The sequence below is a fragment of the Onychostruthus taczanowskii genome, unplaced genomic scaffold, assembly GCF_017590055.1.
Source record: "Onychostruthus taczanowskii isolate IOZ18803 unplaced genomic scaffold, ASM1759005v1 scaffold15, whole genome shotgun sequence".
Classification (NCBI taxonomy): Eukaryota; Metazoa; Chordata; class Aves; order Passeriformes; family Passeridae; genus Onychostruthus; species Onychostruthus taczanowskii.
In genome coordinates, this window is record NW_024498685.1 from 8227316 (window position 1) to 8242148 (window position 14833).

The following is a 14833-nucleotide window of genomic DNA, read 5'->3' on the forward strand; positions in this document are numbered from 1 at the left end:
TGCTTTTTGTAGAAGCTGTGGTGTGTTAGGTGATCTGCAGCTCTCTGGGATGGCTGGCTGTTGTGTTTCCTGGCTCTGTCTGGAGCTGGCCAGGGACCCTTACCTGCTTGTTACCTGGATGACTTTGTTAACTCCTGTTGCAGTCAGACATGCCCCAATCCTGTACTCATTGCATGGTGAGGATTTCCATATAGGCTGCCTTTGATGCATTACCAGTGCTGACAATGATTAACAGAGTGCACTAGGCACTTGGCTGCACTTTGCCTCTCTCAGGAGGCTCATTCTGCCTGGCAGAAGAGAGGTTCCCTTTACACCTAAGGATGTGCTGAGCACCATTCTTGTCAAAACACTGGAAACAAAGAGGGGATTTTGCCTCTGTGCACCTGAATTACTCAATTTAAACATAGCTAAAATTAAATACTGCAAGTGGGCAGAACTGATCTGTGAAAGATTGTTGCTGGTACTCACTGGTATCTATTTTTTATTCTAAGAAATTATTTTTTTCCATTCTTTGAGATGGATGATGTATTAAAGCAGATCTCTCACTAATTGGAACTATACTCTGAAATTACTGTGAAGTTTGTAACTTACTATCAAGAGTTCTTCCCATAACTTACTAAGAGTTTTCCAGTAAAAAATTAATTTCCATGTCATATAGATGAAGTGTGCAGGTAGAGGGCTCATTAAAAAGATACTGGTTTTCCTTTATGCAGCATTTAATTTATATTGTGGGACATTGCCATCTCACCAGTTAAAAACTTAAATTTTTTACCTTTAAGTTGCATTATTATTGAGAAACTTGCTACTGTCTGCAGTGAACTATTTAAGGTTATTACACAGCCAGTGGCAAACTTTTCACACGTTTGAAAAAAAACTTACTTGGGGATTTCTACCTTCCTTTCTAGTTATATAAAGTAAAATTGTTATTCATTGGCACTAGTGTTTTTTTATAGCTCTACTCACTGGAATGAACCATTATTTTCTTAAATGTTTTCCAAAAGCAGCACACCTGAGGGGTTGTCTTAAAACCATGCAAAATATCTGGCTTTTAAAACTGCTTTATTTCTCATTTTAGCAATGATGATGGAATTCTGCAGCTAGCACAGTTCAGTTCTTCCCTCACCATTCCCTAATCACAGCATTGTTCCAGGTTGCCAGAACTAACTGCAATACTTGGTTTCTTTCCAAAGGTCTCGAGTTTCATCAGAGAACAGGCACATGAACAGTTCCAAATGATAGTCATTTCCCTGAAGGAAGAGTTTTATTACAAGGCAGATGCATTGATTGGAGTGTGTCCTGAGGTAACAATTAATGATGGGTAAATGATGCACATGGGGCTGTGGAAGTGCTGGGTCACACCTGAAGTGTTGCACACAGTTGGTGGCTGGGTGTGTCCTGCTATGCAGGCTTTGGGGAACATCCTGTGGGAAACTCAAGCTCATGATTGCATCTCATAGTTAATGAAATGCTTATTTCAAGTCCCAGAAGTGTTACCTGGTCTGATCCTCCCTCTTTCAGTACAATGACATTATGTTCAGCCAAGTCCTGACCCTGGATCTTACCGAGTACCCAGAGGAGGAAGAGCAGGACACGACAGAGAAGCCCAGCCATGGTTCTCTCTTCGACTAGTGCATGGATGCTGTCAGGGCCAGGTGACAACAGGAACTGGGTTCACAGCTCGCTGTTACAAACCTGAGTTTGAATGTGGCTATTAGAGGTTGACAGGGAAATGTTCACTTTTCAAGTGAAGCAGTTTTGCAAAATATTAAGGGATCAACTGCTACTCCTTGCAGTTTTGTTAAGGGGTGAGAGCCCGAGGCTATTTCTGTGGTGTGCACACTGGTACCCAAAGCTTTCGTTCCAAATATTTTGGCTGTAAGAAGTGCTGCAGGTTCATTTCTGTAAGTAGAGCATCCCAAAGAACAAGCCTCTTGTTTTTCAAAGGAAAAGTGCACAGTGCCACATGCTGTTCAGGTGCTCACTGCTCCAGTCAGGACCTTTTTGAGTTGCAGCTGCCTCTGTTTGCCTTCAGAATAGGATTATTTCCTCTTTCCTAAAACAGTAAGGTACTGGAGTGTGTTCGTTATTTTGGGTGACTTCTGTGACAATCAGACTTCAGTTCTCCACTGCAGCCTTACACAAGTGTTAGTTAACTGTACAAAAACTTGGGATGCAGCTCGAGAGCTGTGATGTAACCTTGAAAAATTTCACCTCTGAGCGATTTCACCTCATACAGAAGTGGAAAGCATGAGTCATGCTATAGAGGCAAATGAAATATACGTATATAATTTATATATATAAAACATATAATACATAAATGTAATTATGTAGCTGTCCCAGTACACTGAAGTTACTTATTTTGCTGGCTGTTTTTCATCTAAGCAGATGGAAGTTAATTAATTTTTCATCTAAAGTTAATGAAGCTGGGCAAAGAAAACTGAAAGCTGGAATCACTTCATCTGGCTTATGTTCCACCTCTGTGTTCTAAAGAGGTTCCCTTGGTTTGTGGCTGTTAATAATTTTATCTTGTGTTCACAGAGCAAGTTCTGAGCAAGTTCTTTTTGTCCTGTGTGTTGCTTACACATATCTGCCTTGTCATGTGCTGTGAGCCCTGGGCTTGTGCTGGGCCTGTGAGGATCCTGCCTCAGGGAGGAAGATGGTCTGAGCAGGAGTGTAACATGTTTCACAGGAATACAGATGTTCATCAAATACTTGTGTTGTTGCCACACTTCACTGAATAAAATAATTTACTCTGAGGCATGAGTCAGCATCAGTGCCTTATTTCAGAATCTGGTAACAGATGTATTAGGAGATAACCCCTTGCTCTTCTGCTTTTGAGGGTACAGCAGATGGCCCTCAGGACAGGAGGCTGCTGGACAAGCTACAGTTCAGCAGAATCTACAAGGGAAGAATCACCCGTGCTGGGTGTAAGCTGATCCTCAGCAAGGGGAGGGATGGGATTTCCTATTGTGGATCCAACTTCAAGCACGTGACAAGGAGTTGGCATGACTTTAGGGTTTAAATAGTGGTAGTAATGAGGGTCATAAATACCTCAATGCAAGTGATGGATTTTGCTTGGCTTGAAACAACAGGTGAAGGGTTCTGAGCTGATCATTAGGATCCACAAGAGCCTGCCTAGTCACTTTCCAAAGCAGCATTTTCCAGCACTGCAGGAGGTGGTCTGCCAAACCACAGTTCAGAAATGTCACCTGCCAGACCCAGCCCTTGCCCTCCTGTAAAACCCCAATGCAATGTGACCTGCTACTAGTCACTTTCCAAAGCAGGAGGTGGCTGTGTGACAAGAGAGTGAATACCTGCCAAACCACAGTTCAGAAATGTCACCTGCCAGACCCAGCCCTTGCCCTCCTGTAAAACCCCAATGCAATGTGACCTGCTCTCAGGTGTAACAAATCCTTCAGCCCTGGCAGGTGCACCTGTGCTGGTACACCATCAGCACAAAGAACAGCCTGGACATGCTCTCCTGCAGCCACTGAGGTGAGGGCCAGCTGGCTGGAAAAGCACAGGTGCTTACCAGTGCTGGCAGCTGCAATGAGAATTCTGTCTCGCTGCCAACATGATGCAGGTGGGGGCAGTGCCAGGGCAAACTTACACACTAGGAATCCCCTGCTGTCCCATGGCAGCAGGCAGCACAGTCTGTGATGTAGCAGTGTTTAAAACATTTCCACAGGAAGCCACTGCAGAGAGGTCAGGGAGTGCCAGCCCTGCCATCTTGTCCCTGCAGATGCAGCACTGTTCTAGCCTTTCCTCCCCAGGTGCTCTTGTGCCTTACCAGACAAAGGAAAAACCAAATCTCGTGCCAAAAGTGTTAAGCAGGTGGGTCATCATGCTGTGGGTTCCATAAATGTGGAACAGCACTGTGCTTCAGGGCTTGGGGATCAGAGACTGAAGCCTGCAAGACCCCTGAAGAATGCAGAAACCCACCTGCAGTTCAGCTGCTGGGAGAACTGAAACCCCTCTGTTTCAAAGGCACTTTTGACAGATTCAAACGTTGGGTGGCTTCACCTGGGGACGAATTTGGTCCAGGTGGCTTCACATAGATGCAAAGAGAAGTTGCATCTGCTTCTGTCTGACCCTGCAGGTCCTGCCTGAGTGGTCTGGCAGTGCCAGGGGAGTGACTTATTTGACTCTCAAGCTTTACACACGAGACATTTATGGCTTTAGAAAAGAGAAAGCTAGTATGTACAATTTTATTCCACTTAAAATCATGAAAATACCAGCTGAAAACTTTCCATGCAGCAGATGTAAAACACCTACTGTTAAAAAGCTTCTGTAGTGGGCCTTGGGTGTTTGGGGTTTTTTCATTCAAGAGTGGGTGTATCTGACTGCTTGATCCTCTTAGGAGAATCAGTGCCACTTTCTCCTAACTTCCTTTTAGCACAGTCCACACATGATGTTCCTGGGGTGAGAGAGGGGAAAGAAAACACATTAATATTGCTACATCCATGTGCTTGGTGTACTTTCAATTCTAAGCACCAGCTAGCAAGATAAACACAATCCTGGTTCCCCAAGGTTCTCAGATCTGGATCCTGAATTACATGTAACATTAACTCTGATCATGTCTGGGCTCAAGCTCTCCCCAAAACTGATCTCTAGTACTGACACAAGAACTCAGCTCAGCATCAGCTGCCTTTTGCCACAGCTAATTTAACACCTGTGAAGTTCACTGTGACTCTGGATCCCTTATCCAGAGGCCCCAGCTTGAGCTGGAGGGTTGAAATGGATTACCCCAGTGGTCCTAACTTGAACCATTCCTGAAGTTTGCAGCAAAAATCCTTGGTGTAAGCTGCTGTTGGAAGTACATAAACAGTGTAACTGGAGAGTAAGGTGAATGGAATAGAAATTCCTTCAAAAAAGGTTGTGGAGTATTACACACAATAATCCTCTTGGGTTTTTCACTTGGTCTGTATTCTGAACTACAAGTAAACAGGTGCTGAAACCACCTAAAGATGGTGCTAACAGGTTAATAAAGGAGGACTGTTAAAAGTGATGTTAAGAGGGACTGGAATAAATTGTACTGAAGGTTTTGGTTTCTGTTCTGCCTAATTGTACTTGATTAAAATTGGGGTTGATGAACTTAGTTGAGAGAAAGATAAGTTTAAAATCCCATTGGAATTACAAAACTAATCTCTGGCTTTACACCTGTACACAAGTGTCTTGGAGCTTGTGTGCTTTTTGATTGGGAAAGAGCAGGGTTTCACCTCCTGCACTGCCAAAGGCCCTTACATGCAGTACCAAATGATATCTATGCAATTCTGATGTTGGCTGCAGCAGCACAGATCTCTCAGGACTGGAATCTTTTAAAGTTGTTTCACTATAACTTCTCCATCAATTGGAATGTATTATTGCTTGGGTTATTCACAGAAATATCACAAAAGCAACCTGAACAGCTCAGTTGTACAATCACCTTCAGTACCATCGCCTGGAGATTCACTCTTCCTAGCCCCCTTAAGAAAGGCTTTTGAAACAGAAACCTGTATTTGGAAATCTAAGCCAAAAATCTCATTGATGTTAGCATGTAAAAGCTCCAGAAAATGTATATAAAAAGTTACTGGCATTCACCAGAATACTCTGAGGTAATACTATCATTTGTCACTTGATAGACCTGAAAAGGCCATCAGTTACCTGCTGCTAGGCAGAAAGAAAACCAGAGACTAAAAAAGAGCATTCAGCAAACTTTCAGAGCTAAATCAGAGCTCTGCACAGTAACTACTTAATTACTTTGGAAATAAGAGGGGTATTTTTCTTGTGTTGGTTCTTACGGAACTTTCTGTGAAAATAAAAACCTTACTTACCCAACAGCGTTGTGCTGTCCACCCGATCAGCGTCTAGAGAAGTGCAAGAGACATCAGCAACACACATGAGCATCCAGGAAGTTTTTATACTTGTATGCACCATCCCAAAACAGCAAGGTTTAGAATCCCAGAATGGTCTGGTTGGAAGGGATGTTAAAGCCTATCCAGTTCCACCCCCCTGTCAGGGCTGGGACACCTTCCACTATCCCAGGCTACTCTAAGCCCTGTCGAGCCTGGTTTCCAAATCTGAGTAAGGTCCCTCTTCTTACAAGTCTCATGCAAATCAGGTTGCAGAAAAACTTCCTGAAATCTCAGTGGTGTGATAAATATTTTTTTCCAGCCTTCATGGAAAGAAAAACATAATGCAGTCTTAATTGGAATATTCATTAAGTCACAAAAACCAGGATATTAATTTGGACACACACTTTTCAGGGAAAGGTTCCTCCTATGCACCACCTGGGAATAATTTTAGACAAAACAGTTTCACTGAAATGCTAAACAGAAGAGCTGTCAAATAGCAATTCTTCCCAAGGTCATTTCCTCTGTTCTCTGGATAAATCAAAACAGAACTGTCATTGTTTGGAAAACATTAAAGAAATCTCTTTCCTTAGACACAGAGTTGTTGTTTCTCTTCATTCTCTTCACAACCCTAAGTGTGCTAAATGAAACACTTACTGGATGCAGATTTAATTTCCCATTCTACGCTCAGTCAGATATTGTGGCTCAACCAGCTCATCCCACCAGCTAATCCCTTCAATTCTCTTAGTCTCTCTTCCTGACAAGTCAGATTTCTGACAATGTAATACTCAATAAGCTGAAGTAGTTCACACATCATAAATATATGTTAAGTAAACATCTTTACCAAACACTAACAGAGAGACAAATCCAGAATTCAAGATTAAATCTGCAAGCATCCATAGACCTCCAAAAATCCACAGATTAAAAAAAAAACATCTAGTTACAGTTTGGCCACGTGCTCCAACTCTGCATGTCCCTCACAAGCAACAAGGCTGGACACAAGGTCAGTGCCTTGGATCAGCTGCAGTGTTCAGGGAGAGCAAACTGCCCAGTACCAGCTCCAGATTGTGCTGTTGAAGAGGCCACATTACCTGGACTTCTCTGTTTGCAGATTTGAGCAGTCAGATCCTGGACATACTCTGGGAATTGCTGGAAGCAGTCCCCATAGGACACCACTTTTATTCCATGCAGCAGCATATCTGCTTGGAGCTTAAAAAAGTGGTCTTCATTTTCTTTAAGCACCAACATGTAATGTTCTAGATCCACTTTGTTCTTTACTGTGTAAAGAAAAAGAGCTTGGAATATCTGGTCACGCAGAGTCTCTCCACAACCCAAAAACAAAAAAGACTTGGTTCGGTACAAGTTCTGAAGAACCTCCTGTGAAGGAACAGAAAGCAAGAAGAACCACATTTACTTCAGCAGACAAAAGCCAAGGTCAGAACTTTTAAAATACATCAGTCAGAAAAGGACCAGCAGAGCAGAACCTCACTAGTGACCAGAAAAAAAGCAAATGTTTTAAGACCAGGCCAAACTGACATTTCAAAACCATTGTTCCTACACAAAAAAAAAAGGGGCAAAATTATAATACAAATATGGGAGCTGGAACAAGATGATCTTTAAGGTCCCTTCCAACCCAAGCCATTCCATGGAATTTAACTAGGCATGTAAGTGTTGCCAGCAAGAGAATTTAAATTGAAACAATTAGGGTGACAGAATATTGTAAATCAACATCTAAATACGGAAAATGAATATTCCTGACCAAAAGTTTGACTTTCTATGACAGCTAAGATGACATTAAATCCAGTTTAAATCCCTAAGAAACCTAGCAATCATATGATAAATCCTTGTCCTAGTGTCCAGTATTTTGAGGCTCCTGCTCTTTCCAGAGATAAATACAAACTGTGACATGCAGCTGAGGGGTTTGGTTGTGATTTACACAGCCACAGTACCCAAGGGCACAGAGTGCCCTTGCAACAGAGCCATCTTCCTGAATAATTCTGAATAGTTCCTCTGGTCCCCAGTATTTAATTTGTATGATCCCACATAGAGCCTTAGATATCTTGTCTGCAGCGATTACAAGAAAACTGTTGGGCAAAACACAGTCAAAATTTTAAAGATCATACAAACCATGACTTCAGGATCTTGAGTAACATCTTTATATCCCGAGGGATCAAGCACCATTCCACAGGGATCTGTATATAAGCCATGAATATGAAGAACTCCATATTTTACATGGCCCCTTGCCCACTGGAGAACCTAAAGCACATCACGCAAGATACATCTTTTTGTTATAATATACCACACTCACCATGAATCTGCAGAACTATACAGCTGAACTGACTTATAAACCACTTAAAGCAGAAACAACTCCTTTTGCACTTTCCTACAGCAAGAGATTGTAATTGCTAATTACACAGCTCACTTTAAATCATAACAAAGAGGGGATGGCTGATTCTGCAGCTGTCTCTGGCTTTTGGGGTTAAACAGCCAGTCAACCAAGAAACAAGTTCCAGCAGCACTGACAGAAAAGGTATGAATTTTTAAGTTTAGAGCAAATTAATTACTAGCCAGGTGAAATTCTATTTGGAATTTTAACAATGACTTTACACAAGTTAAATAATTTGTGGTTTTTTTTCAGCAAATGGCAGGGAACTGGTTGGCAAACATGTCACTGAAATTCTCCTTGGCTACTGTTATCAGATTATTCAGAATAAAGAGATACATACAAGAAATGTCTGGGCATCTGCTGTAGCTTATAGACATGCTTTAACAATTAAGACTTTTAGTCTTGACTCTTTAAACAGGAGAACATCTTTCAGTGCAGCTTATGTGCCGACTTGTCATAAATTAAGTCTAATAATTTTACTGCTCTCATCATACCTTATCCTTATCTTTAAGGTCTAAAGATTCCATAGGTTTACCCTGTTGCTGACCAAATATTTCAAGCAGGTTATCATAGTTTGTAGTCAGAACCATTGTGCCTCTCTCCATGAGCCTCAGGATGGACTGCAGAACCACAGGGTTCTGAATGTGTTGCTCTAAATTATCAAACACCTCCATTAAGCAATCCTGGAAGAAGTTGGGCTTCGTGTCCCCGGTACGCTGAGGGAAGAGGAGAGGAACACTGCATCAGCCCCACGTGCTGCCTCCCACAGGAACCCACACCTCCTGGCTACTTAATGCCAAAGCATTCCTGTAAAAGAGGGCTTGAACACTACACCAGCCAAAACCCAAACCACCCAACCAGAACAGTCCACCACCCAAAACAAATCTCAAATCGTTCCAGTGTTCTTGCCTCTGCTTAGTGTAGCTCCAAACAATTGTCTGGATTTTTCAAGAGAGCTTGTAATAAAAGTACAACAACTAAAATTAGCTTATCCTGGATTCAGACACACCAGTATTTTATCAATATTCAGCTATTCAGCATATTCTGGATATCCCTGGGATAGAGTACAAAGAGGGATAGGGGAGCAGTTTCTGTGTTTTCATTCCTGGCTGAGAAAACTTTATTAATGATTAAATCTGCTGTGAACACACGCAGACTTATTGTCACACTGGAGCTGTTGAGAGGCTCACCCCAGCCTACACTTAGCACTGTGTGTGTCACCCAGATTATTTAAACTAGAAGGAAGGCTTGGCAAAGGTCTTAACACCATTTGAAAACCTCTGGAAACTCAGATGGATGAGTGAGACTGGGCAGGCATGGGCTGTCCTCAGGGAAGCAGGATCTGCACTGGTGATTCACAATGTGTGGCCCAAGGCCATCAGCAGGCTCAAGGCCTACCTGTACTCACAGGGTCTCTCCAGTTATAGCCACAGATCTAGAAATTCCTCTTTCAATCTCAAAAACACTACAGCAAACATTTAATAGTCAGGACTCTTGTTTGCATTAATTCTGAGGAATGCTAACTTATACTAAAACTCAGGGATTTTTTAGTCTCCCCAAAATGCAAAATGTGCTGTATGATTACTCGCAAAATTTCCATTTTCACCATAAAAAAAATCAACTTTTGGAAGTAATGTTCCCTTAGAACAAAAGCACACAGTAGGCTTAGAAATTAACAGAGGTTACAAACATACTCACTGGTGACATCTTCCTGATGAGATCATGTGCAACCACAAGCAGGTCTCTCTCTTTGATCACTTTCTTACGGAATTCGGCGACATCCCCGGGGTGCAGCACCTCCAGCTGCTCAGCTGCTCCAAGGACAGCCTCAATGCAGCTCCTCCAGGAGCAGAGTGCTGGGATTCCTGGGGCCACTGCAGCACTCACCCCCGTCCCAATCACCAGCAGAAGGTCCCGAGGCTGCTTTCTTATGAGACTTTTTAGGAATTTTCTTAAACACAGAAAACGAAAGTGTTCACTGTTCATGGAGCATTTCCTGGCTTGCCTGAAGAGCTCAGGGATTGACTCCAGAAGTTCACCTGAGCCATTAAAGTTTTTGCAAAACACCAACAAACCAGCAGGAACACAGTTCTCCATTCCTACACAACAGGATGAGCTAGGCAGCCACAGAAACTCATGGCCCCCCCAATCCCCCAAACCAACACACAGCTTTTTGCCATTTCAGACAAATAAATGTGCATGGTTAATGCCAGCCAAAAAAAGGCAACAACTTCAAATCACTACTGTCTCTGAGGTCCAAACTGACAATTGCCAATTTCCAGGCAAGACCAACACAATTTCCAATGAAATTTTGAAAAAAGTAGGCAAAAGTTTGTCCAATGACTGAGATAATACATATGTGATAGAGAGGAAGTAGAACTATTTCAAAGGGACAAGCCACACTAATCCAAGAAAACAAACTTTTGGTTTTTTTCTGGGAAAAAGTGGAATATTTTATTCTCATTTATGATCACTGTAGGGTATGTGAACATAGCAGGTTGATGCTATGTTCATGAAGGTTCACCCAGCTCACTGTTTTGACATTACTACCCACAGATCCCCCTTCTCAGAGGTGTGCTGGTACACCCACAATCTCTGCATAAACCAGCACAGAGGAATGTGAGCAAAATCTGTCTTTCATGATTGCTCAGCAAATAAGTGAGAATGCATGCAAACCATACAGCAAAATCACCCTGTGCAAACAAGGATTTCAGTAGTACAGAAACTCAGAACTCCCCTGCCTTTCCAAACTACCTTTACAGATTTTCCTGGTAACACGGTAATAAAGATGATTAACACATCTTATTTCACAATCACCTGTAACTATGCAGGTCAAACTATAATGTTCAACTTGAAATGGCCTCAGGCAAAGCAATAACCATGTAGGTATGGTTGCCAGCTAGTGCCTACAAATAAAATATGTTAGATGGCCCCATGCCTTCCTGCTACATTTAGCCCAAATTTTCTCCTCTCATTGTTTACTCCTCATAAACAACTTGAGTGAGCATGAAGTACTTGGTCAGTGAAGAAATGAGCTTCTGGGATAATTTCAAGTTTTCTGGCATGATGTTGTTCTTGTATTCAATATTCAGCAGTTTATTCCTGCTGTGGTTTCAGATTTTCATTAAGAGACAGTTTTGTATCAACTCTAATACAAGTTACCTGAATTTCTGCTCACTTCTAATGGTGGCCCCTTCTGGTGAATCCATCTCTGAGCCCTGAATAAAACAAAAAGCAAAATAATTTTTAATGCTTCTACCTTAGAAAAAGCCAAAACCAAAATCAGATGCATTACTGCTGATTTTTTCTCTTTATTCCTACCAACTGTTTTAACACCAAGGCTCCATGTGTCACATCCCAGTGAAGCAAGGCACTGATGGAAACAAACCTGCCAAAGGACAAGTGTGCAAACCCAGCACACTCCAGTTCAGCTTCCAAATGCCACAGGACTGAGACAACAGAGATGCAGCTATTCATGCAGCTAAAAAATACTTGTGTCTAAATTCAGGATAAAATTTATCACACCCACTAAAACTACAAGTCATTTCAAGTCAATTAATGAGTTCCTTGATGCTATTTTTTTTCATAATAATCAGTTTATTCAATCCAGGTTGTGGAAACCAGACTTCCATATGACAGCCTGATCAGAAAAAGCCCTCTGAGAGCCACCAGGCTACATGACCAGACTGCAGGGTATGAGGGAAGATTTTATTTAAAATACTTGCTGAGAAAATAGATGATACAAAAATAAGTTATTTTTATGTCTTATGCCTGAAGTACAAGAAAGACTCTGACTTGGCAGGAGAACTGGCTATGGGATCATTACTTAGAAACCCCCAGATTTCATTACATGGGTTTATTTTTGTATCAGGATGTAATTTTTTTTGGTTTTGAGACACAGGTTTTGGTGATGGTGATGGCAAACTGCAGTCCCTAATCCCTCAAATAAACACTGTGCCAGAGCTTAGGGCTCCTAAGGCAGTTGCCAGCTCTCTCATTCATGTGCTGGAAACTAATTTGGAAGCAAGAAGCTCCAAATTTGGAGATTATTTGACTTAACAAAAAAAACCCAAACCAAACAAACACAAACAAACAAAGAAAAAAAGAAAAAAGAAAAGCACTCCCCCCCAAGCCCCCCCCCCCAAAAAATTTTAAAACCCACAAAAAACAAAGAAAAAAAGAAAAGCACCCCCCCCCAAGCCCCCCCCCCCAAAAAAAATTTTAAAACCCACAAAAAACCACAACCAACCAACTCCAACCCAAGCCAAAAAATAAGCCAAAACAATCCTCCCCCACCCCCCAAAAAACCCAAACCAAACCAACAAACCCAAACAAACAAACCAACAACAACAAAACCCAACAAAAACACAGATGTCTTCAGCAAATGCATCCAGGGTGTCTTCTAAGGCAGAAAAAAATCTTTTCTTGTTGTAGTATTTATTTTCTCTGTACTCCCTTCGCTGACCAACAGCACCCTATGGAGGTGCCCCCCTGCTGTCATTAGCACATCCAAAAATCAGGACAATAATGTGTCTAGGGCAAAGCACTTCAAAATCACACACAGGACCATCAAGGCTGGCAGAAACCTCCTGGATCACCAAGGCCATCACCATAATCACCCCTAAAACATGCTCCCTTCATACCTGGCAACACTATGCAAAAACAATGTGCAAAACAAATGCCAAAACAAAAATGCAAAACCAAAAAACGCACAATGCAAAAACAACACAGGAAGGAAGCGCGCCTTAGCTTTGTGTTAAAGACAGTTCTTATTTTCTAACCCCGTTCAAGAAAGCTTTATTAATCACAACTCCCCACATTTAATAAAAACACCCCACCAGGGGCTGCCGTCAATACCAACATTTCAGACCTCGCTGTTTCCTTTTAGCTCCTGAAGTTGCTTGCTGGAAGGCGCCAGGCAGCGGGAGCAGCGATCCCCGCTCCTCACAGAGCCGTGCTAAGGGATGGAGATCCAAGCTGCCCGTGCTCCGAGCACCGGGAGCTGCCCCGGGACATCCCCCGGGGCTGACCGCGGGCTCGGACAGCTGCTTCCCAACGCGGCAGCCGGGATGGGAGCTGGGTCCTTACTCCCAGCGCCGCGAGGGGACATCGGAGCCACTTCTAATCCCACATCTTTGCTGCTCAACACGCTCCGGGTTTATCGGTGAAATAAGAGTTCTATTCGCCGGCTGAAACCCCAGGTCACCAGGCGAGTGTTTCCAGACACTTTTGGGTCTGAAAACACCCAAAGGCAGCCGCGGGAAAAGGAATGCAGCTCCCGAGCCCGCCGGTTCCCCGTGAGAACCACGCCGGGAGCGGGAGCCGGGGCAGGACAGCCGCTCCCAATTCCCTGTCTGCTGCCGGGAGCAGGAGCAGGAGCCGGGCCGGGACAGCCGCTCCCGCCGCTCCCAGTTCCCTGCTGGCTTCAGGAGCCGGGCCGGGACAGCCGCTCCCGCCGCTCCCAATTCCCTGCCGGCTTCAGGAGCCGGGCCGGGACAGCCGCTCCCGCCGCTCCCAGTTCCCTGCCGGCTTCCGGGAGCGAGCCGGACGCGCTCCAGAAGGAGCCGAGCCTCCCGTGCCCGGGAAACAGCCGCCCCGCCGCCGAGGTTCCGCGCAGCTCCGAAATGCAGATTCCGACCAGAATCTGCTCCCAAATCGCGGCCGTTCCGCTCAAAGCTCCAGGAGGGTGGGCGGCGGGGTGTGAGCGGGTCTGTCCCCTAGATCCCGATCTGGGAATGGGAGCGGCCGCGGCTCCCTAAAAGTGCTGAGAACCCTGAGAGGCAAGAGCGCCCAGCTGCGGGTGTGTGTGAAACACAGCAGGCAGCTCTCAGTACAGCAGAAAGCGACCTGGCTAACCCGCAGATCAAGCAGTTAGTGCTCTGAAAACGTACCGGCGGTAGAGGTGTTAGAGATGAAAAACATTACAGTGAGGGAAACGCAAAACAAAACAGAAGAAAAAGGCACAGACGGCAGCGTTACCTTGGGCGGCTCCACTGAGGGCACGGCAGGGCTGGCGGGGGGGGCCGAGGCATCATGCATGAGGCGCGGGGCTGTGACGCCGGGACAGCGGGCGGCACAGGCCGCCTGGGCACGGTGACCTGCCGGGACAGCGGCTGGCACAGTGGCACAGGCCACCTGGGCACGGTCACCTGCCGGGACAGCGGCTGGCACAGTGGCACAGGCCGCCTGGGCACGGTGACCTGCCGGGACAGCGGCTGGCACAGTGGCACAGGCCGCCTGGGCACGGTGACCTGCCGGAGAGGCTGGCACAGTGGCACAGGCCACCTGGGCACGGTCACCTGCCGGGACAGCGGCTGGCACAGTGGCACAGGCCGCCTGGGCACGGTGACCTGCCGGGACAGCGGCTGGCACAGTGGCACAGGCCGCCTGGGCACGGTCACCTGCCGGAGAGCAAGGCAGCCCCGCTGCTGCTCACAGCCGGCTGCCCTCAGCGGGCCACAGCGCCAACACCCACAGCGCTCCTCCCCTGCGAATCTCTCTCTCTGTCTCTCTCTTTTTTTAAAATATCTTAAAGCCAGAGCGTAAAAACTTCCAGGTCCTTCTGCCGGAAATCAAAGGCCACTCCGACGAGGGGAGGGAGAATGATGCGTCTGAC

The 14833-nt window shown here is 44.8% G+C and overlaps 2 protein-coding genes across 9 annotated transcripts in view; one reads left to right on the forward strand and one right to left on the reverse strand.

Annotated features, from left to right (window-relative positions):
• The window catches only part of SMC1B (structural maintenance of chromosomes 1B), a 28847-nt gene extending 27218 nt beyond the window's left edge, over nt 1-1629 (forward strand). Inside the window, exons 24-25 of the mRNA XM_041398613.1 lie at nt 1191-1301; nt 1519-1629. Of these exons, the coding sequence (XP_041254547.1) occupies nt 1191-1301; nt 1519-1629 (222 nt within the window). The remainder of the gene's footprint in view (nt 1-1190; nt 1302-1518) is intronic.
• A 2567-nt stretch (nt 1630-4196) lies between these two features.
• On the reverse strand, nt 4197-14720 carry FAM118A (family with sequence similarity 118 member A). Of its 8 annotated transcripts, none has more exons than XM_041398745.1 (11): nt 14619-14720; nt 14517-14567; nt 14367-14468; nt 14197-14315; nt 11380-11435; nt 9916-10168; nt 8712-8933; nt 7959-8087; nt 6923-7208; nt 5814-5846; nt 4197-4417 (listed from the first exon to the last, which is right to left on the reverse strand). In XM_041398745.1, the coding sequence occupies exons 4-11, from the start codon at nt 14254-14256 to the stop codon at nt 4320-4322; spliced, it is 1137 nt and encodes a 378-aa protein (XP_041254679.1). In that variant the 5' UTR covers nt 14257-14315; nt 14367-14468; nt 14517-14567; nt 14619-14720; the 3' UTR covers nt 4197-4319. The 8 variants fall into 8 exon arrangements, with proteins under 8 accessions (XP_041254679.1, XP_041254681.1, XP_041254677.1 ...); XM_041398747.1 differs by having other exon boundaries at nt 14197-14301; nt 14353-14468; XM_041398743.1 differs by having other exon boundaries at nt 14197-14468.
• Nucleotides 14721-14833: the final 113 nt, after the last annotated feature.